The sequence below is a fragment of the Perognathus longimembris genome, chromosome 25 (genome assembly GCF_023159225.1).
Source record: "Perognathus longimembris pacificus isolate PPM17 chromosome 25, ASM2315922v1, whole genome shotgun sequence".
Lineage (NCBI taxonomy): Eukaryota > Metazoa > Chordata > Mammalia > Rodentia > Heteromyidae > Perognathus > Perognathus longimembris.
In genome coordinates this window covers 10078099-10101865 of record NC_063185.1, presented here as the reverse complement: position 1 = coordinate 10101865, position 23767 = coordinate 10078099, and the positions used below count along the sequence as shown (strand labels likewise).

The 23767-nt window shown below is 47.0% G+C and overlaps 1 protein-coding gene across 1 annotated transcript in view; it reads right to left on the bottom strand.

Moving 5' to 3' along the window:
* Positions 1–17047, bottom strand: part of Tnfaip8 (TNF alpha induced protein 8) — a 67679-nt gene extending 50632 nt beyond the window's left edge. The window contains exon 1 of the mRNA XM_048333945.1: positions 16915–17047. Coding sequence (XP_048189902.1) covers position 16915 — 1 coding nt within the window. The 5' untranslated portion in view covers positions 16916–17047. The remainder of the gene's footprint in view (positions 1–16914) is intronic.
* Positions 17048–23767: the final 6720 nt, after the last annotated feature.

Genomic DNA, 23767 nt, shown 5'->3' with positions numbered 1-23767 from the left:
GCGTTCAACTCCTATTTATCACATCTCCCAGGATTTGCCCTCTTCTTTCCAGGTAACAGAGTAGTAGAAGCCTACCCTCCAACCCCTGAGGGCAGGCACTGAGATGCACAGAAATGTGTGTAACTGTATTGGCCCACAGAGGCGAGTCCACCTGAGCCCATCTCAGGGCACATGGTGTACCACAAGCAAGAGCCTCTGCTCTGCATAACATGGTGTCCATGGCAAGCCTTCACTGACTTGCACTTGAAAACAAAAGCAATGCTCATAGCCAGGTGCCTATGGCTCACACCTGTCATCCTAGCCACTCAAGAGGCTGAGATCTGAGAATCCTGGTTCAAGGCCAACCCAGGCAGAAAAATTCCCATGAAACTCTAGTCTCCAACTAACCATTCAAAATCTGGAAGTGGCCCTATGGCTCAAAATGGTACAGTGCTAGCCTTAAGCAAAAGAGCTCAGGGTCAGCGCCTAGGCCCTGAGTTCAATCCCCATAACTGACCCCCCTCCTAAAAAAAAAAAAACCCACAATGCTTAGTTAATGTAAAATGAGCATGTTCTTCATGACCTCACTGGCATGGGCAATGGAAAACTGAGCAGCTATCTCTAACTGAACTGGAATGTTTACAGTGGCTGCAGAGTAGCTCCCCTGAGGATTCTGCTGGGAAAGCAGGCTTCAGTTCCCTGACTTCCTAGGGTGCACTTTGTCTCTCAGGGTACTAGGACCCAGCATGGGAGTCTTTCTAAGAGAGAAGAGCCAAGGACAGTACAACACACAGGTTAGGTGGCACTTTCTACAGCTCTAAAACCCAGTAAAAGAAAATGAAGGATAATGTTGCATTTTTAATGGCTCAAAGTAGAACAATTCAAAATGCCTCCTGTCTACCCAGGAGTTGGAAAACCCCAATGGGAAGCACCATCTTCAATACTGTTTGTATGTAAGTAAAGATACAAGGCCTGCATATAAAACAGTAGCTTCTTTTGTTGATGATCCTCTTGTATCCCCTTCCTGTGGTTGTCCCGCGCTATCACTGTATTTCATCTGAGTACCCTGGATACTGTATATACTGGTATTAGAACTAGGGAAGGGAAAGGAAATATCAAAATCGAGAGACAAAGGATAAAAAGACAAAGACTCCAAAAGCAATACTTGTAAAACCATTTGGTTTAAATCAACTGAACAACTCATGGGGGGGGGGGGAGGAAAAAGTGGAGGGGAGAGGGAGGAATGAGGGAGGAGGTAACAAATAGTACAAGATATGTACTCATGGCCTTACATATGAAACTGTAACCCCTCTGTACATCACTTTGACAATAAATAATTATTAAAAAAAAAAAAAAGACACAAGGCCTGCTTGTCAGATCATGTGATAGGCTCTGAGAGATGATGGCTGGACTAACCCAACCCACTGATGACCTCATAGCTGAATGGACTTCTAGAGGTGGGCTAGTGGAGGAAACATGCCTCTTGTCCCCAGAGCTTTCTTCTCAGTCTGCATCCTGGCCACCATGAGCTCTGAGCTTCTACATGTTGCAGGCCATGATGCCCCATCTCACGGTGGTCCCAGAAATAGCAGAGCCACAAGGCCATGAGCTGAAACCTAAGAAACCATGGGCCAGTTGCAAAAAGTGACTAACACAAATGTTCATGCAGAGATAGGCCAGGAAAAGCTAGGAGTACAGAAGGCCTCTCCTTCCTCCTCAGCACATAGCAAGTCAAGCTGCCTTCAGGAAGCTGCATGCTTTGCAGGTTTTTTGTGTTTTTTTGGAGGGGGGAGTCGTTGGCTTTCACAAGTGAGTCATCTTAGATCACAAGCTTTATGTGTTAATTAAAAATGGAAATGAATGCACTAATATAGCTAACCCTGATGAAAAGATGATGGTCCAGTGACCAACACCCTCCAAATGAGCTCATAAAATGCTCATTAAGAGATGATGGCGCGAGGAACAGAGACTACAGAAGACCACAAGATGTCCCACATGACGTAGGGGAATACCTAGATGGTTTACCAGGACCAAATCTCAAGGGAAAACTATGTCATACTCAACCTTCTCCTCCCAGTGGACAGTTCATTTCAGTCTATTAAGGGTCATCTCTCTTTGAATGCAAGCTTTTTGAGGCTATCTCCTGAAAGCATAGGGATTCTCCTTCTTATAAAATGCAGTGAGCAGCTGCTACCTTAGAACCAGAAGACAAGAGTACATCAGGTCACATGTCAACCCTGTCTGTCCAGTCTAATGCACTTGCCAACTTGACTCTAAATAAGTTAGCTATTTGGGGGCAGGGGATGCTACCCGAGAGCCTGTGGGGGTAAGGATGCTGGCCAAATGGCACAAAGTTTCAGCCCCACAGGAGTAAGTTCGAGAGTAGGTTCTACTGTGTGTCACAGTGACAGCGGTTATAGTGTGTTTGAGCCAGCTAAGAGTAGACCATGTGTTCGTCTTACATGCATGCACATACATGCACGCACATACATGCACATGCCTATGCATGCATGCACATACACGCATGTGCACACACATACACATGCACACAAAGGTAAGTTTGCAGGGCAAGGGTTACGTTAAATAGCTAGGTTTGGCCATTTCACAACATACACACATATCAAAACATCATGTTTCACCTCATAAATACATACAATGTTTAAACTTTAAAGATTAAAAAAGGAAATCCTACCATTTGTGACAGGGATGAACCTAGAGAACATTATGCTAAGTGAAACAAGTCAGAAAACAGCACACACGGGGCTGAGGATATGGCCTAGTGGCAAGAGTGCTTGCATCGTATACATGAGGCCCTGGGTTCAATTCCCCAGCACCACATATACAGAAAATGGCCAGAAGTGTTGCTGTGGCTCAAGTGGCAGAGTGCTAGCCTTGAGCAAAAAGAAGCCAGGGACAGTGCTCAGGCCCTGAGTCCAAGCCCAGGACTGGCCAAAAAAAAAAAAAAAAAAAAAGAAAAAGAAAACAGCACACACTGTCAGAGAAAAAAACATTCTTAAAGTACCCAGTGGCTTTCAGCCTCAGGCAGCCAATAACCTCCTTCCTGTCTTCTTGGATTAAGACTTGCCATTTGGGTCAGAAATCAAGACAGTGCGCAGTCTTCTGTTCAGTTTATGTCCAGTTTGCGTCTCATATGCAGAGCATCTAAGTATTTGTGTGTGGATATACGCATTCTCTTAGTTACCTAGAAGGAGAAATACTGACCTTTGATTGCTTTTGCCCAAGGGAACCACAAAGTATCAAAATTTGAGCAGATCTTAGATGTCATAACAGGCAACCTTTCATCTAGTAAATAAGGAAACTGGGATGGAGATGTGGCCCAAGCAGCAGAAACTGCCTAGAGTCTCTTCATGGCTCTTTCTCCTGGGGAGTCTTCCCTCCCTAGGAGACCTACTGCCCTGACCCCAGCAGGCTATGGAAGCCAGTGACCTTCATCTCCCTCCGGCAGATGTTCTTCCCTCCTTCCCTCCCTGCCCTCCACCCCCCTGACATTCTTCAATCTGAGCCTAACAGGGATTCTGTAACCAAAGCCACAGTTTCCTCTCCTCTCGGCCTTGGGCAAAGGTTTTATTCTCAACCCTGAGCCTTCTCTGCCAAGGATTATGAAGACATAGTCCATATTCTTGATTCTTTAGTTTCAAGGAGAGTATCTGGAGAAGAAAGCAAAAAGCGTCTTTGCTAATTAGAAAAAAAAAATCAGAAGTCTCTGGCTTTCTTGTGCTAGCTCTAGGGTGGAATACTTCCAGTGCTTTATGTAAATAAGGGACAATGATCATTTCCTTCAAAGCAAGAGGAAGGAGGGTGTCATCCTGCCCAATTTGGACAGGAGTTTCTCCACCAGTTTGGACACAGAAACTTCCCATCAGACCTTCGATGTCACACCAAGGCAGGACACCATTCCACTAGCCTGGTTTAAGTGGAATAAAAAGTCTCTAAAGCCAAAAATAACCCTCGGTGTATTTTTAACAAGAAAAATAAATCCAACTTTTCTCTAAATATTTTGCTTTAATGCCAACCAAGAAAAATTTGACCAAAATACTTTTTCCACTTACAGAAATCAAACCTACAGTAAATGGCTTTGCTTTTGAAAGTGTTTACCTGAATTACACACCACAAGCTACACACATTATCCAGCCAGATAGTGATATTTACCCAACACCCAGTGAGCCTAGCACAGGAGGGGAAATAGAGGGAGATAAAGATTCCACCTTCTGGCCCTGGAATCTACCCATGATAATGAAACAAACACAAAAAGTTGAAGAGCACAAGGAAGCTGGTGACCAGGGCTGAGGCTGGGGTGTTAGAATTTTAGAAATCAGGGAGCACTGAGAGAAGCGAGTAAGGATGCAGACAGAGTGCCTTAGAACTCACACACACTGGGGCTGAGTAAGCAACGAACAATCACTGGCAGGCTCAGCTTGGTCCAACCTCCAGTGGAGCCACAGGACCTCCTAGGTTCCCATGACTCTGTGCTCCTTACCTTGCCAGACTTTGTGCAAGCCAATTGCAGCACTGATGGCCAACAACACATCGTTCCTGACACCACCACTACCCCCAGCCCATTCCTAATGCCATATCCTACCCAGCCACCCTACTGCAAACATACCCCTTCACACCCATCCCTTCCTTTCAGCAATGTTTTCTTCATTACTGTGCAAATCTGGGCCTCTGAGGACAGCCAGTCTTTTAGCCATTCCCACGGTGTCACCTCCAGGCACTAGCTTCCGGGTTGCCCCTCCTCCCAGGTCTCCAGTGGTAATTGTGGTGACATGTGGCTTCACTGTGGAAGGCATTTGGGTCTACCCCTGTGCTTCTTGAACTGTGGGACCATCCATCGACAATGGAAACCTGAGCAGAGGGTGAGGAACTGAGACAGCCTGCTACAGAGTGAAACGCTCAGGAAGCCCTTGATGAGTTCAACCCCAGGAGGAATCTCAAGTCAGAGCCTCACAGTTGGCTCGAGCCATAGAACCGGTGTGCAGTAAGAGACACTTGTTATTATGTTCAGCTACATTTTAGAAGCCATCTATTACATAGCAATAGGTCACCACACACATATCCCCATGTGTTTTGAACAATAAGTATTTATTTCCATCTTAACTTTTCCCTAGAACCAGGATGCTATCTCCCAGAGGACAGGGATTTTAAAGCACACTCTCTAGGATATTTGGTAGTCAGTTGAGTGCCTGAAGTAAAAGAACTGGAAATGAAAGGTGAAGTGGTGGTTTAGACGGAAGGACTGGATGATATGCATTTAGATCTTCACCCTGGATTTTCAGAAAACACTTCAAGGAATGCAGAGGCCTAGCCTCACCACCACTCCAGGACTTGCCTCCCATCCTGACATACCCATGGTCCCCCAAAGCAAGCATAGCTCCAAGTGTCTCCACAGCAGATGAGTGAACAGAGGTCAGTCAAGAGTGAGGGACAGGCTGGAGGGAATGGTCGGGAATATACTGTGGCCACTGAGGGCGCAGTGTCAGATCCATTTCCCCAGGAAAAGGAGGCTAGAAATGGATTCTTCCATGTAAATTGTCTCATCCTTATCAGAGACTTGAAATTTACTACCAAACAGTTTGGGGCCCCTACACAAACCCGCCCAGAAGGAAAGGCTGCTAGCCAGCTGGTCTTCATGATGCCTTTGCAAATAAAGAGTAAAACTCTGGCTAACCTCTTAAAGATGTGCCTTGTTAAAGGAAAATTCATAAAGTGCCTCAAGATGTTAATCTCCCTGGCCAGAATGTTAACCTCAAATTTTTTGTTAATGTCTGCTCCAGTACAGCTCATCAATATGGAATGAGAGCTTTAGAAAACGAGACCTGGACCTTCCTACCTTCAGTGCAGTCTCTTTTCTAAGGGCAACTATCAACTGAGCCTTAGGAGTTCACCTTAGAAACACAGTAAATGGCATAGAAGGACAATGTCCAGAGAGTATCAGCCAAATATTCTCCTAGTACAGCTCTATAAAAACCACCGATATAGGCGGAAAGGAATGCAAGATAACAAACAAGATGTTTGCACATCTGTCCATAATCTTACTGTTGTTTCTTTACACATGTCCTTTACTTTTGCTGAGGGTTGTCTTAATAATGGGTGTATCGTATTTGCTTTCTTAAATTGTCAGGATATGATATCCCCTCCTCAGAGGACTTACAAACTATTCAGGGAAGGGCAGAGGCAGTTCATGGAGGACCCTGGATTTTAGCTTGGTTCCCTAAAAGTTCTTCAAAGTCAGCAATCCCCATGATGCAGTTAACTCTTTCAGGAGGAAAGAAACTGAAACCTGGGAGCCAGGGCACCCTACACTGAGTCCTGGGAGCCAGGGGACCCAATGTTGAATACTGGGAGCCAGGAGGACCCTATGCTAAGTCGTAAAGATGCAATGACATAAGAACATGGCTGGGCAACCTTGCACTCTGAGTTCCCGGGTCTTGTAGGAACACTGAGTGCTGTGCCCACATCTGCTCGGGGAAGGCCCACCTACCTCCATGAGCACAGCCTTGCCTGTGGCAAAGCCTTGCTTGATGGGAGGGAAAGTGTTAAAAGAGGTGAGGTAACTCCTGACAGGCTAATAAGGAAAGAAAAAAAAGCTCTTATCCTTCCACATCATTTCATAAACACACACTTATTTGGTGCTAACTATGTATACTTTACAAGGTTCAACTGAGGTTACAAAGATTTAAAAAAAAAAAAAAAGCTAGGGTTACTGAGCGCATGGCTCATTCTAGGTTGAACAGGAAGAAGAGATTATTTAGCACCAAGATCGACCAAAACCATAAACTCATATCTGGAAAAACAATAGTACACAAATCCCTGTGCTGGAATGTTAGAGATGAAGTAGGTGAAAGAACAGACCCAGAGCTGATGTTCTCCAAAGCGCCACCAGAGCAGATCATCAGGGGAGAGAAACTGAGGGCATCATTCAATTTTGAGCAAACTTGTCAGAGTAGCATGCTTAAGGGTCTCAAGGGAAGAAAAAGTAAGATTGTGTGTGTGTGTGTGTGAGTGTGTGTGTGTGTGTGTGTGCGCGCGCGCGCACCAGTTTTTGGAAGAAAAGCATCTCACAGATTTGTCTGCCAGGTCTGGCTTTGAACCACAACCCTCCAATCTCAGAGTCTCTTGAGTAGCTATGATTACAGGCATGAGCTACTGGTGCCTGGCTTTGTTCTAGCCATTGAGGCCCACAGAGGCTTCAGGAAAGAGCTGAACACTGGTGAGGGGACAGACACTACAAGAGAACTAAGTTATCAGTGTCACCTGTGCAAGTGTGCACACATGCTTCCTGGCTCTGGACTAGGTTGGTGAGGAAACCATTGCTGAAGAAGCCATTCTCTGCAATGAGCTGATGAGTCTGCTGATAAGCAGTACCACACTATTGAGTGGAGAGCAGAGGGTGGAGAGGACTTGATCCCCAGGAGAGAGCCGATACCTCAGACGCACCCCAAAGCACTCCACAGAGGCCTCTGACCATGCACACTCTGGACTGGGCACCCTCTCCTAGGGTGTTCAGACTATTCTGGACTGAGCTGGGTCCCCACAAAAATTCAATTGTTGGAACCTGAACCCCAGGGAGATGAGGAAGAGGAAGAAAGTCGTGAATACTCTGCCTTGTGGGTTGGTGCCTTGTCAAAAGACACAAAAAGCATCTTGGAAGCAAAGAATAGCCCTAGTCAGTCACAGAACCTCCTGGAATCTTGATCTTAGTCTCCCTAGCCTCCAGACTGTGAGAAACTAACTTATTTTATAAAGTATCCAATACTGAGCATTCTGTTATAGCAGAGTGAACAGACGAAGATGCTCCCAAAATTCCTACTTTCATTTTATTTGTTTTATTGGTGACAGTCCTGGGGCTTGAACATAGGGCCTGGGCACTGTCTCTGGGCTTCTTTTTGCTCAAGGATAGAGCTCTACCACTGAGCCACAACTCCACTTGTAGTTTTTTGGGTAGTTTAGTGGAGAAAAGAGTTTCATAGACTTACCTTTCTGGGATGGCCTTGAACTGTGACCCTCAGATCTCAGTAGCTAGGTCTCAGTTCTTAGTAGCCTCAGTAGCTAGCATTACTGGTGCGAGCCACTGGCAGCTGGCTCCAAAATTCCTATTTTAAAATCTGCTCCCAGTATCATAGAAGGTGACTGTATGTAAAGGCAGAACTCTGCAGAGGTGATTCAGTTGAAATGAGGCTGTTGCAGTGGATCCTGTTCTGATCTAACTACTATTCTTACAGGAACAGGAAATGAAGACACAGAGAAAGCAGATGTGCACACACAGAGAGTCTGTCCAGCAGACTACAGGAACTATTGAAGGAAGTTCTTCAAGGCTAAAGGACAAAAAATATCACATGCAAATTTGGGTCTACCCTAAAAGTGAACAGGCCCTAAATTCAGTTTTAAAAAAGTATTTAAAAACCTTTTTCTCCTATTTTAATTTCTTCAAAGGACAATTATTTAAAGCAAAAAAATTAATTTGTGGCGGTAATGCATGTACACAAAATTACTCACACATCGACCATGTTCATATATTCTGATTGATATCTGTGTCTGACATGACCAGGTATTATGACCATGAGGTCATGAGTCCTTTGCCAAAGTGATTGTTACAAACAGAACTGTGTCTCGAATCTGCAATGTAACTCTTCAGGTAGCCCTTTGGTAAAGAGATAGTGGAGCCTAAATGAATTACTCAGATGGAGCTCTGATCCATACAGTTGGTGCCTAAGAGAGAGAGAGAGACAGCACGGATTCTACATGGACATGTCCCATAGGAAGACGCAGAGGGAAGGGGACCATCTCTGAGGTATGAACAGAAGACCTGGGAGAGACAGACACTGACATCTGTCTTGGACTTGATGATACATTTCACCATTTATCATCATGACCATACTAATGTTCACAACGATCATGAAGGTAACAGAATTGTGAGTACTCAGAAGAACTGAAGGGTACATCAAGAATGACCAGATAATTATCACCCCTGCCATCTGTCTCCACCGTGATTCCTGGCCACCCTTTGGCTTCATTATTCACCCTTGGTGAGGCTGAAAGGCCTGGTGAGTGGACCTTGGAAGATGGTGGCTAGAGAGAGGGCTGAGACAGACCAGCTTTCATCCTCCTCACACCTGTTTCCCTGACCACACATCTAAGCCTACAGGGAAAGGCAGTGGCTCTGCTAGCATTGCACAGTGGACCATCAGTGGCAGGCCTGTCCTACTTGGAACATCCCCTTAGCATGAGAAACTGAACAGAACTCAGTAACAAGGAGGGGCATCTTGAAGAAGAGGAAGTTATAGCAAGATGGCTTCAAAGGAAAAAGAAAAACAGTCTGCTTTGACCTTCCTGTTGCCTACCATCATGAAATGAGAGGCACCCTCTGAGACACGCACACACACGCGCATGTGCACACACACACACACTGCAAAGGGAGAACTCCAACCTGAGAGACCCACTTCAGGTCTTGTTTAGCATACATGTCTAGAATTTTTTTTCCCCAGCAGAAGGAGCAAACCTCTTAAAAGTACAGAGTAGCTTTAATACATACACATGAACACCACATGATTGCTGGAGTCACCAGGATCTTGGGGACCCTGCAACAGACTGAGGGTAGGACACACAGGCACCTGGCCATGGGTACCATCCCACTCAGAAATCTACAAAGCCACCTGGGGCACCTTCATGCCAGCTGGCACACCAGATTCGGGATGTCACATCAGGAACTGAAGTCTAGATTCCAAACAAATGAAACACAGATTCTCCAACAACTATTTCATGGTCATCAGCTCCCCCAGGTCCATTGTGGTAAATCTACTTGTCAACTACTGTTAACCTGGTAGCTTATCAAAATTGTCCAACCCGGTGAGAACCTTCATGAAAAACCAAGTTGTTGTTATTTCTTTTTTCTTTTTTTTTTTTTTTTTTGGCCAGTCCTGGGCCTTGGACTCAGGGCCTGAGCACTGTCCCTGGCTTCTTCCCGCTCAAGGCTAGCACTCTGCCACTTGAGCCACAGCGCCGCTTCTGGCCGTTTTCTGTATATGTGGTGCTGGGGAATCGAACCTAGGGCCTCGTGTATCCGAGGCAGGCACTCTTGCCGCTAGGCTATATCCCCAGCCCTTGTTGTTATTTCTTAAGAAATATAATTTTTTGCAGCTATATATTTTGTGTGTGTTCATTTGTATGTATTAAAGCTACTCTGTACTTTTAAGAGATTTGCTCCATGGGCTGGGAATATGGCCTAGTGGCAAGAGTGCTTGCCTCCTACACATGAAGCTCTTGGTTCGATTCCCCAGCACCACATATAAGGAAAACGGCCAGAAGGGACGTTGTGGCTCAGGTGGCAGAGTGCTAGCCTTGAGCAGGAAGAAGCCAGGGATGGTGCTCAGGCCCTGAGTCCAAAGCCCAGGACTGGCCAAAAAAAAAAAAAAAAAAAAAAATGATTTGCTCCTTCTGCTGGGAAAAAAAATTCTAGACATGTATGCTACCCAAACAAGACCTGAAGTGGGTCTCTCAGGTTGGAGTTCTCCCTTTGCAGTGTGTGTGTGTGTGCACATGCACGTGTGCGTGCGTGTCTGAGGAGGGTGGGGTGGTGGAAATGCATGTTGTAGTGTTGGGAGTCAAGAACCTGCACTATTCCTCTAAGCTTCTCAGTAGACTGACTGGCAGTCAGTCTGGAGGCTACAGTCCCAGATGAGCCCTAAAAGACTGCACACTGAACACACTGACCTGTAACACCTCTGTGGCTGCCCAGGGAGCCATGTTCCCAAATCACCTCTCCTGGGCACAGCTTCCCTGGGGATGGGAATTCCCTGCTTCTACACGAGTCCCTATGCACACACAGGGTCTCCTACTTTGGCAAACAACAGTAGTCACTCCAGGCTGTAAAGGCAGACAAGGGGTGAGTGTGGAGGGCATAGAGACAGCAGACCCCGGACAGCTGGGGAGCCTTCAGGTCACTCACCTCTCCCCCAAAAGATCCAAACACTGGCCATTTTCCAGAAGTCTAGCCTAGCTCCTTTTCTTAAAGAGAGAAGATGGAAAAATAAAGGAGTCGTTTCCTGATGGAACAATGGTGGAATCAAGTTCTAAACTGGCCTCTCACAGGTCTGAGTCACTCAAGTGTGTCCTGAACTTTGAAATCTGTTGTCACCCGTATCTGCACTTTTTCCCACTAGGCCGTGGCATTTCTGAGGGTCTGAGTGTGAGGCTGACCCAGTCGAGCGAAGAACCTGGGACAGGAAACATGCAGTGTGGTTTGGTCTCCACAGCATGCTACAATATCAGCAGCTCCCATTTCTGTATGAATCTCATTTAAAAAAATAATAAATTGGAACAAGAATTTTGTGTAGGAACTAAATGAAGATTGTCTGAAGGAGTAAGGGCCATAGTTGGCTGGCTAGGCTGTCTCCTACTCTGGCTCCTCTCTCAAAATGCCAAGAGGGTGCTGTGTACTTCGCCTAGAACTGTGTCCCCAGAAGAGCTGGCCCCTGGGACAACCCTGAGCATGCTTGCCCACATGATTTCATTTCTGCTCAGGATATGCCAGCCTGAGTACCTCTGCCCTACCAAGGGGCACTGCTGGTCTTGGCTGCAACTATTACCTGTTTTAAGCACAGAAGTTGGAAAATGCCAACCACAGCTCACCAGCTCAGTGTAACAGGTTGTTAAAGTCCCCCTTGTGCTTAGGGAGGCTGAATGGGTACCATGGCTCTTTGTGCTCCAAGACTGACTTTCAGTCTACTGGGGATCTCGTAGACATAAAATCCAACAGTCCTGCTCTGGCTCTTCAGACTGCAGCAGTGATTTTCCTTACATAACCACATGGTCCTGCATCTGGGAATCATCAACGTCATGCTACTTTCATCCTATTCTCTGGGTTTGCCATCAGCAAGTGTGCTACAACTTACCACCTTCCGGCTGTCCACTATGGCCCAGGACTAACACCAAAGATACTAATTTAGCCAGTCCAACAAAGCCCACTACCCATCGAGTGCCAGCCAATGAAGAACACACAGGCTCAGAGAGCTGACACAGCACACAGTGATATGTGATGGCTGACCCATGAGCAGCTGATTCCAGTAAAATCATTTCAACCACCCTCTTCCTGACCCAAGTCATCCTATTCCCAATGACAAGGAAACCAGAAGTGGAAAATCTTAACTTAATGCCTTTCTCTGTTGTTAAAGAAGCTGGCCTAGAAGTGTTCACAGGCTGGCGAGGGGAGCGAGTGTTCCCAGGGGGCCCATTCCTGTAACATCCTTACCCAGCATTCTTCTTGCTACCTGGGGCTGGGAATATGGCCTAGGGGCAAGAGTGCTTGCCTCGTATACCTGAAGCCCTGGGTTCCATTCCTCAGCACCACATATATAGAAAATGGCCAGAAGTGGTGCTGTGGCTCAAGTGGCAGAGTGCTAGCCTTGAGCAAAAAAAGAAGCCAGAGACAGTGCTCAGGCTCTGAGTTCAAGGCCCAGAACTGGCAAAAAAAAAAAAAAAAAAAGAGCTACCTGTCTACCAGTCCTCAGAACCCTGGACAGAAGTGCCATCAGGATGCTCTACATCCCCTCTTTGGGGGGAGAAAGGGCAGCGTTAGGACTACTTGTGGGCATTCATCCCGTTTTACAATTGATCAGGAACCATATGTACTTGTTTCTGGACAAAAGGCAACTGTTCCCTAAGTGAAGGGGCGGAGTAAGGAGTATATTATGTGATTATTGCCGAGCCAGCGATATTGCTAGACAAGTTTCTTGGGAAACTTCCAAGCTTGACAGGAAAACCCAAGAAAATGAAGTCCTGTGGAATTAGGGTTACTGTTACTGTGCCACATCAGAAGAATTGTGCTCACTGCAGTTTCTAATTAGGGAGAAATAAAAGTATTGTGAAAATGGTTCAGTCCTAAACAAGTCACCTCTCCTGTAATGAAATGCCAGAGAATTGTAGACTATTTCTTTTTCTTTTTCTTTTGCCAGTAAACACCCTCAGGGACCTCTTCTTACCATGTGCCTTGAGCAAGTAAGCTGTTCTCTGACTCCAAGTCTTCCTGAAACATGGGAGGACCGTGCACCGCCCCCCCCCCACCCGCCCCGCGCATAGCCCAGGCGTTCACTAAGTGCTGCCCTAAGAATGAATGGTCCTCACCTCCAGCATGCTGGGTGTGTGGAGGGAATGGCTCCTTCAAACTTGAAACCCCCAAACACTGCCCTCTAAGACTGCGGGTCAGTCAGCTACTGACTGGTGCACCAGTCTCTGACTTTCTAGAATTGGATAATTCTCCTTTTCTCTTCTCCAGGCCAAAATGTAGAATAAAAACAAACTGACCCGCACTGGTTACTGGATGCTATTTGTCCTCATTTACATGTTGTAACACAGTTCCAGAATATTGTCTTTGTTGCTTTTTTTGTCCCCTCCCTTCTTTCATTTACCTCCAGCCATTGCACCAGTAAAAGACTGCAGTGTAGAAACTCTGGTCATTCTAGACCCCCAGGGCTATAGTCCCCGAAACCAGAGGTGGAGAGCAGGAAGTGAATGCTTAGCTTCAGGAAGCAAAAAGGTTAGCTCTTTAAAATGCCTTTTGCAGGTTTGTTGAGTGCTCTGTGTAGGATGTAGGCAGTGTGAGGAGGGTGAGGTGAAACAAGTTAATCTCCACTGCACAGTGCCTTCCCTTGATTTCTGTATCATTCTGAAATCCCAAGAACAGTAAGTCCACTGTATCATCGGGGTTGGCCTGTGTGGATCCTCACCAACCAAGGAAGTGCCCCTGGTTACTGGGGTTTTCCTAATGTTCCCTGGGCTTCCTCCTAGTCCTTTCTATGAGAAAAAAAAAAAGTGGTAATTATTTGTCACTACTGGGTGTATTCCACACACCAACAGAGAAGAATCCATAGGCTCAGAGGGCTGAAATAGAATGTTCAAAGTCACACAGCCGGTGTTGGCTGACACATGAGCACTGGCTATTTCTTCTCCCTTTCTAGAAGGTGCCAAATACTCAACCCTTCAACCCCTTCAACGTGTAGAGGCAAAGATGGAGAGTATGGGAGGGACTGCCACACTGTGAGTGCCACACTGTGAGTGAATGAGGCCTCCCAGAAAGTGGCGTGCTACTTCCCAGTCTGGTTATTCTAGCAGATGAGGATTGATCAGAACAATTAACTGGGGCCTATGCAGTGCTGCACTGGGGCAGAGGACTTCAAGGATTAACTATTTTGAGCCATAAACCACTTTGAAATCTGCTCCTCCCCCCTCCCTCCGCCCCCACTGGGCATTTATTTCCTCATGCGCCCTGTTTCAACGCAGTCATTTCTCTCCACACACCCTTTCCTCTAATTTCGAAAGAACAAAAACTTCCCAAAAGCAGTCTTCATAAGACTCTGGGCCCAACCCCTTCGTTTCTGCTCTGGTGTTCAGGAGCTCACAATAGTTGGATATCCAGAGACTACTTGTAGCAATACTGTGGACAAGAAGACCAAGATGAACTTGCAACTCACACAAACCCCTTTATCACTAAATTTAAACTTATAGGAAGGAAAGGCAGAACAGAGTAAATACTACCTAGAAGATAATGTCTAGCAGGCACCTTTGTGCCAGATCAGGACACTGTCACTGGAACCTGACTGTATCCAATGATTTATCAATGATTCTTAAGTCAAACAGGTCATCCACCTGAACATAATGGCTTACAAGGTCTACATTTATCAGTGCAAAGAGCTTAGCCTCAAACATTCATTCACACCACACAGGGAGGAAGAGAGTTAGGTAGGTAGTCTGCTTCTCTAACTTTTATTTACTCACATTAAGACATAAAAACTCAAAAGGTGGGCTGTGGGGAACTGCCTGTGGGAAATGAGCTTCAAAAATCTACAAAACAAAAAGATAACTGTTGCTTAGAATATTAACAATAAATTGCTGAGTTAACTCCAATGACAGATTTAATTAGAAGGTGGCAATGCATGCTTCCAGGTGTTTAATTAAGTCTGATAATTATTTCTTTTCTTAAAGAGAGATGGAATCATATGTTTACACTGCAAAGTATAATGTTTCCTTAGTTAAAACAGTGTGGAAACACTTTTGTGTAGCAGGGGATTCAAGCCAGGATAAAAATACCTGCTGTGATAAAGCAGCACTTAAAGTGATTTATCTGCACAATGGCTCCCAGAAGCCTGCCCAGTTCAGGAGCTTTCCTCAGGCCACACAGCTGTATCCGTACCAGTATCTTCACTCAGTGTTATTTCCAAACCAGCATCACTTGAGCTCTAAAGCTGGGGAAATTTTGAGTATTCTGTTTTCATAGTAAGAACACAGCAAACATACACTGAGAGGTGGACCTCTGAGGCCATTAGAAGTAAGCAGAACCTCAGTGCCCACATAATCACGAGGCAGGCCAAGAAACCACCCAACAGATGGACTCAATACAAAGTAGCTATGAAGATACAGCAAAACTATCTTTTGCGTGTGTGCGTGTGAGTGTGCAAGTCCTTGGGCTTGAATTCCAGGCCTGGATGCTGTCCTTGAGGTTTTGAATTGTTTTCCTTCTCCTCAAGGCTAACACTCTACCACTTGAGCCACAGTTTCACTTTTTGGTGGCTAATTGAAAAGAAGAGCCTCACTGGACTTTCCTACTTCAAACCGGGATGCACAGATCTCAGCCTCCCGAGTAACTAGGATTACAGGCATGAGCTGCTGAGGGATCCCAGCTCAATTTGTTCTTTTAAAATGTCCTAACAGTACTGATGTCCTCTCTCATAAGAATAACTTACGGTGGGGTGCCTGTTTCAACTCTGGGCCCTCGGCTAGTGTTCCTGGTGACGGGTGTGAGGAAGTAACCTGGCCTGACTGAATCCAAGAGAGCAACGTGGAGGAGCCCAATTCTGGTGGGTTCAACGGGCTGTGAGTTTGCCTACAAGCGGCCAGTCCGAGGGTTCTGGGCCTCATCCCAAGTCCTCCCATAGGTGCTGAGGGTGGGGGCGGGGGGGGCGACGCACACATCAGGAACGTGCTCCTAGGCGCACCACGGTACTCTCCAGTGACGTCTCCACGGAAATATCTTAAGGCAAAACCCCGGCCCCCCTGCCCGCAGTCCAGCACAGGACCGGGCTGCAGCCTCAGGCGAGCATCTCTGGCTGCAATCTGGGGCGGCCTGGGAGCATGGCCCCAGGACGGAAGGAGGGAGGGCTGCGGGGCGAGGTCCCGGTCTTCCCGGGTATTCTTAGGTTTCTTAGGGGCAGCCTTCCCAGGAGAATCTCAGTCACGCGCACGAACACACCCGCACACACCCACTTGAGGGGCAAGGGAGGACTGGAGTCACTCTGAGGGAGGCAGGACTCACCGAGGGGCGCCTGGGGGACAGGACTCACTCTGACCGGCACGAGTGTGTGTGTGTGTGACAGGACTCACTCTGACGGGTGTGTGTGTGTGTGTGACAGGACTCACGCTGACTGTGTGTGTGAGACAGGACTCACTCTGACGGGCCGGGCCGGGGCGGGGGGGACAGGACGGGACTCTGAGGGGCGCGGGGGGGGTGGTGGTGGTGACAGGACTCACTCACTCTGAGGGGTGCCAGGGAGGAGGAACAGGACTCACTTTGAGGGGCGCGGGGACGGGGGGGACAGAATTCATTCTAAGGGGCGCGGGGGGTGTGTGTGACAGGACTCACTCACTCTGAGGGGTGCCGGAGAGGGGGGACAGTACTCACTCTGAGGGGCGCCGTGTGGGGGGGACAGGACGGACTCTGAGGGGCACCGTGGGGAGGGGACAGGACGGACTCTGAGGGGCGCCATGGGGGGACAGGACTCACTCTGAGGGGTGCCAGGGGGGGACAGGACTCACTCTGAGGGGCGCCAGGGGGACAGAACTCACTCCGAGGGGCACCAGCGGGGGGACAGGACTCGCTTTGAGGGGCTCCGGGGGACCAGGACTCACTCCGAGGGAGGGACTTACTCTGAGGGGGCGCGGCTGCAGCGCCGCGCGTGGGTCGAAGCTGGGCGGTCTGGTTCCCTTCGTCTCTCGATGGCTCCCGGGTGCCCGCCAACCTCAGCAACCTCACGCCGGCCCGCGCGGGCAGAAGAGGAGCCCGGGCCGGGGGCGGAACCGGGAAGGGCCCAGACCTTGGCGGGCCCGGCCGGGGAGGAGCCGGGGTGGGGGGGGCGGAACCAGGCGGGGCCAGGAACTTGGCGGGCCCGGCCGAGGAAGAGCCTGGCGGGGATTGGAGGAGCCACGTGAGAGGCGTGGCTTAGGGCGCGGCCACAATGAATGCACAGAGGCGGGAAGGGGCGGGTCTTTATGGGAAGGTGGGGCCGGGGCCGGGGGCGGAGCCGGGAGGGGCCAGGACCTTCACGGGCCCGCCGAGGAGGAGCTGGGGCGGGATTGGAGATGTCATGAGGTGCGGGGCCACAATGAATGTGCAGAGGAGGAAAGAGGTGGGGCTCTGTGGGAAGGCGGAGCCACGGGGGACATCCTGACAGATAGAAGTGAGGGTGGGGGCCTATAGGTGGGGAGGGGCCACGGGGCGGTCCCGGGACGTGAGGGGCGGGACGCTCCTAGGATACGAAGGCTCTGGGGCGGGGCTTAGAGGGGAGGAGCCACGGGGAAGGGAGGAGCCGCGGGACGGGATGCGGAGTCGGAAATGGTCAGTCAGTCTCCTAGGAGCTCCGGTGGGCGGGCAGGCGGATCTTAGGGCCAGCGAAGCTCAGACGGCTGGGCAGCTGCGGCCCGGGACTGTTGGGGATCGCCGGGAACAGCTTCCCAGGGGCTCCCGGGGGTCGTCTTGGAGCCACGACCCCCAAGACTGGCGGGACCCAGGGCTCCCAGGGGTACCGCTGCGGAAGGGTGCGGGGCCTGGGGAGCCCCGATGTTCGCTGAGCACCTACTGTATGCTGCTGCCCAGGGCGGGAACAGACTGAGGTTCCAACAGTGGAACGCGTTCGCGCCGCCTGCTCTGCGGTAGCTTGGTGCAGAGAGCTGGGGCGCGACCGACGGTAGCACAATTCAATGTGTGCAGGCCACCACTCTAACCTTTGCCGAGGGCCTCACAGTCACCCCAGTGCTGGAAAGAGAAATGTGGTGGTGGTGGTGCGGGGGGGGGGGGGGGGGGAACAGAGTGAAGTGAAAAGGCCTGCCCAAAGGATGTCACACATTTAGGAAATGTGAAGAACAGGAAAATACAAGCTGGTCGGTGAAACAGACCCAAATCACAACAATCACGGTGGGGTTGAATTTAAACATGGGGTCACACCCAAGGTGCAGGAGAAGACATCAGCCCCTGAAGTCAGAGCCGGGTTCAGCTCCACAGCATCTGTAAGTGAAGGAAGGAAGGCATAATAGAGACTGGAGGGTAAATGGGAGTGGTGGGTGGTTGAAGCTAAAATACAATAGGACAAAAATCTAGGGTCTGTCTTTCCACAGGAGATAAAGAGCATTAATTGATTAACGGATCCGTTCAATTAAATCCTCCTGGGAAGGAAGCTTTAAGGACTTTTAAGCATGAGAGGATGTCTAGGGTTCTAGGAAGGTCAATCTGGAAACAATACAGGGGGTCTCAGCGCCAAGAAACATGTTGAAGAAATGACTATGTCAGAATGAGATATTGTAGTAGAACGACAACTCCCTAAAAGATGCCCCAAGACCTGTGAATATGTCCCCTTCATGGTAAATGGAATTTTGAAATTGTGATTAGAGACATTGAGGTAGGGATGTTACCCTGGATTTGGGGCTCAGTCTAATCACACAAGGAGTCTCCTAAAGTAGAAGCACTTCAATGGGTCAGAGAGATTCCAAGTGTGACTGGGACTCAACTTGGGCTGCAAACCAGGGACTGTGGGTGTCCTGGAAGCTGGAAAGGGGTCTCAGCTGACAGCCAAGAAAAGTAGGACTCCAAATCCTACTCCAAATCCAAATCCTCCCAGTAACCTAGATACATGAGGAAGTGACACCTTGGAGAATCCAGACTCCGCATACTGATGCCTTAATTTTTGTTCTGGTGAAGTCCCATACTGGACTTGTGACCTGCAGAACTGTAAGTAATCTTGTTATTGTAATGTGTGCAGATTTGTTATGGCAATAACCAACTACAAATACTGAGGGTCTCAACTAAATGGGGAGTCACCATGGCAGGTTGTCAGCAGAGGCACTGCCCCGTGGAGGAAGACACAAACGCACATGCCTTCCTAAATACCTCTGGGATCAGAAATGGTGCAGCTAACTTAGGACTGAAAGGGCCTTCCATCCCCTGTGTCATCAGACAATGCCCACAACAGTGTCTCCATCACCTGAAAGTTCTGTCCTGCATCTGACCTGTGTACCTACATACATTGGATGCCTTTGGACAAAGCACAACCCTTAATGAGACTTGGTTTCTCCTGTGTGAGAAGGGAGACGATGCAGGATTGTTATGAGTCACCCTGGAGGTCCTGTTTTCTGAAAACAATGCCAGTCACTTTACAAGAACCCACTACAAGAACTCTACAAGAATGGCTACAAGAACCTGCAACAACAAACCCCCACCATGGCTGTCTTTATCACCTCCATCTCCACATTTCCCTTCTCAACAACAGCCTCTCCCCCCTGGGCTCCCCTCTTCCTCTGTTCTAGAGGAGCTTTCTTTTCTGGGCAGGTGGCATTCTTTCCTGCCCAGCCTGAACCCATATCCACCATACCAGTCACCCCCTTACCAGTGCTCCCTTTGCCCCACATCCCTCTTGGACCCTCCTGGCAAATTTTCTAGCCATTCCACATTTTTCATACAGGTCACTGACAACCCAACAAGTGTGAACCTTAATATCTCTGCAGATTCCTCCTCTAATCTCCATCCAGTCTTCTTGAAGCCTAGATACCTTCCTGCAGAGATGCAGAGAAGGGGGTTTCATCTTTACCTTGTACTCAAGCTATCCTTTCCATCCCCTCATCCATTCTGTCTTCACCAATATATGATCTCACCTACTAGTTCACAGAACATATAGAAATCATCAATGAGCAGTGTTCACATCCTAGACAGCCACCAGGCACACCAAACCCTAGCCCAGCTACAGGTCCTCCTCTTCCTGCCTTTCCTTTGATCTCACGGCAACAGAGTTCTGCTCACCAGTGATCTTGACCTTCTCCAAGACTCCCAGTGCAGAAACTATCCCATTCACCATCTCTCCTCTTTTTCATTTTTATATTTTTCCCTTTCTTGGGGATTGAATTCTGAGCCTGGGCACTGTCCCTGAGCTCCTTTTTTGCTCAAGGATAGCACTCTACCAATTAAGCCACAGCACCATTTCTGGCCTTTCTATCCTACTTACATCAGTGACTGGGCATTTTGTTTGTGAGCTACTTTTTGTGTGTTTCTAAGCTGGTATCACAAAAGTGTATTAGCATCTAAAGCCCCTAATCGCCCTTATTTAATAGCAACATGAAGCTGCAAATAATTGTAGCTACATCTGGTTTAATGAACCTTTTGACCAATAAAAGCTCCAAGACTATAAATCACATGAAGTATTGATAACTGATAGAATAACAGCATTCCAAAAATGCTTCTGCACACGTCGTTTCAACTTCTACCTAGTAGAAAAAACTCACTCTACCAAGTCATGAACACACACATACACACACACACATACATACATACGTATACATATATTTTCCATTTTTGCTTCAGTTTTATGCAGGACTAGTTCATTCTCTCTTGCTTCAACTGTCTGTTTTGTTTCCTCAGTCACATCCTCCTCCTTCTTACTGTAAAATAACTGCATGGCATTGGTATGTGCAATAAAACGTATGCATGCTAATGCTCTGAGAGAAGAAAGGAAGTAACTGACATTCCTTGGATTCTGAGGCTAGAATCAGCCGTCTCGGAAAGAAAAACATAACAAGGATGGACATGGTTTAGATCTGCTGGAGTGGATAACAACTTGGTATATAAGAAACCCACAAAGCTTTTAAAGCAACTTTACAAGACAGACCTTTGAAGGACTGGAAAGTACAAAGTGTAAAGAGATCTTTGAACCTTCAAACTTCCCTGGACAGGAAACAGGCAGAGATGATGATATATGAAAACATGGGGCACTTCCAAGGAAATGTGAGGATGAAGTAAAAACGAGAAAGGGCTGAGAGTATGTGTGGTTCCGTTGGTAGATTACCTGTCTATCAAGCATAAGACTCCAAATTCATTCGTACACGTACACACACACCAAAAACAAAAAAAAATGAAACAACAAAAAATATTCCTTTGCAATCACAACTTGGTCATTTGCATAATTGGCCAAGTTTTTGTTCTCCAAACTCCTATTTTGACTCTTTTCTTTTTTTTTTCTGGGGGTGGGGGTGGGGGTTGAACTCAGGGCATGGTGATGTCCCTGAGCGAAAATTTTCCCTCAAGTCTAGAGCTCTACCTCTTTGAGCCACTTCCTGTTTTTCTAGTGATTCATTGGATAAGCATCTCGTGAACTTACCTATCCAGGCTATCATTGAACCATGATCCTCAGATCTCAGCCTCCTGATTAGCTAGGATTTCAGAGGTGCGCCACCAGCTGTGACATGCTTTCCTCACAAGTATAACAAAGCCTATTTAAAAAAAATAGTGTCTACTTTTTTGGGAAGGGGGTGACCTTTCCTTTTACTTGAGAACTTCAAAGGCATTGTTATTAATTTATCTAAATTCAAAATAGTATTTCAGAGTTTAAGAAAGCCAGGTGACAAGGAGGGAGATAAGGGAATAGTTGGTAGAGCAGTCAGAACAAACACATGTATGCAGTTTTATATGGCTGTAGTTTAGGGGCCCCCCAAACAATTACACAAACATCAAAAAATCATTGACCATAATAAAATGTTATGAGAATTATTAAAATGTGACAGATATGAAGTGAGAATACAACATTGGAAAATGGCCCAATCTTGCCTGATACAAACTTGCCACAGATCTTTAAACTGTACAACATACTACTGCCAAGTGCAAAAAAATGCAATATATGCTTGTACACTGTTGCTTATTTAAAAAAAAAAAAAGATTCCACTGGGCACCAGGGGTTCATACCTATAATAATCTGAGCTATTCAGGAACCTGATGTCTTAGAATCCTGGTTCAGAGCTAGCCTGGGCAGACAAATCTCTAAGGTCTCATCTCTAATTAACCATCAAAAAGCTGGAAATAGAGGCATGGCTTAAGTGAGACAGCACCAACTAAGAAGCAGAAAATGTAAGGCCCTAAGTCCAAGCCCTAGTAAAGGAACAAAAAGCCAATACAACAACAGTAAGAACACATAGAAAACCTCAAATTCCATGAACTACTAATGAGGTTATCCTACTTTATGCTTACTGACTTCTTTTTTGGTGGTACTGGAATTTGAATTCAGAGCCTTGCGCTCATTCAGCTTGCTTGTTTGGCATCTGAGCCATGTTTCTAGCTCTTCTTTTTTTGCAGTCTTGAGGGTTTGGGACTCAGGGCCGGAGCACTGTCCCTGGTTTCTTTTTGCTCAAGGCTAGCACTCTACCTCTTGAGCCACAGCACCAAAACTTGTGGCCTTTTATTTATTTATTTTGTATATATGTGGTGCTGAGGAATCGAACCCAGGCCTTCATGCATGCTAGGCATGCAATCTACTGCTAAGCCATATTCCCAGCCCAAATCTTACCTCTTTTAAAGTTATGCCTGAATAGTTACCATGTATAATCATTCCCCATTCTCAGGGAAAATGGACAATGGATATTTTCTCAGCAACTACTATGTTGGATAGACACAGAGATCGTCAATCTTTTTTTTTGGCCAGTCCTGGGGCTTGGACTCAGGGCCTGAGCACTCTCCCAGGCTTCTTTTTGCTCAAGGCTAGCACTCTGCCACTTGAGCCACAGCGCCACTTCTGGCCATTTTCTGTATATGTGGTGCTGGGGAATTGAACCCAGGGCCTCATGTATACGAGGCTCCCCAGCCCGATCGTCAATCTTTATACACACATATTTTGTATCACAATGCAAGTATTTCTTCTAGTCTGCCACTTATTCTTTTAACCTTGTGGTCCTGTCAGATTACCTTAAAATTTTGTTTAGTACATGGCTTTCTAGGTTTTCAATCAATTAAAAATCATAATTCTCTTGTATAAGGCTTTTCTTTAAGTGTTTCTCTCTGAACTGTCTCAGTTATTTGGACCAATGTTTTGCAATTTTTGTTGTTGTTGGTTGTGGGGCTCCAACTCAGGGCCTGGGTGCTGTCCCTAAGCTTTTTTGCTCAAGGCTAGCACTCTACAACTTTGAGCCACAGTACCACTTTTGGTTTTCTGGTGGTTATTTGGAGATTAGTCTCATGGACTTTCCTGCCTGGCTGGCTTTGAACTGTGATCCTCAGATCTCAGCCTCCTGAGTAACTAGGATTACAAGTGTGAGCCATTAGCCCCCAAGGTACAAAGAAGGATGTACAACAAGGGTAAAGAGCAGGCAAGAAGAATGCAGCAGTGACTATCTTATACAGCAAGTGAGCTGGATAAGGAGGGCTGAAGTGCTGTGAGTTCTTGTAACAAACCCACATTCTCAAAGACAGCCTTTAAAAATGCATTTTGTTGTACCCACTCCACGTGTGTGGAAAATGGAAAATTCACACATATGCATGCCATTTTATGCTTATCCACACATTCCAACTATTATTAATCCCATCTTTCATGAATAACACCACCTATTAAGTAAAAAGACTAGAAAAGGAACAAGAGGGACTTTGAGGAGCTACCTTAGTGAAATATAAACACAGAAACTTTCCATTTAAATGTGTCATACTTAAAGTCAACTAAAGTGGCACAAATATTACTTAAAACAATAGCATGCCAAAAAA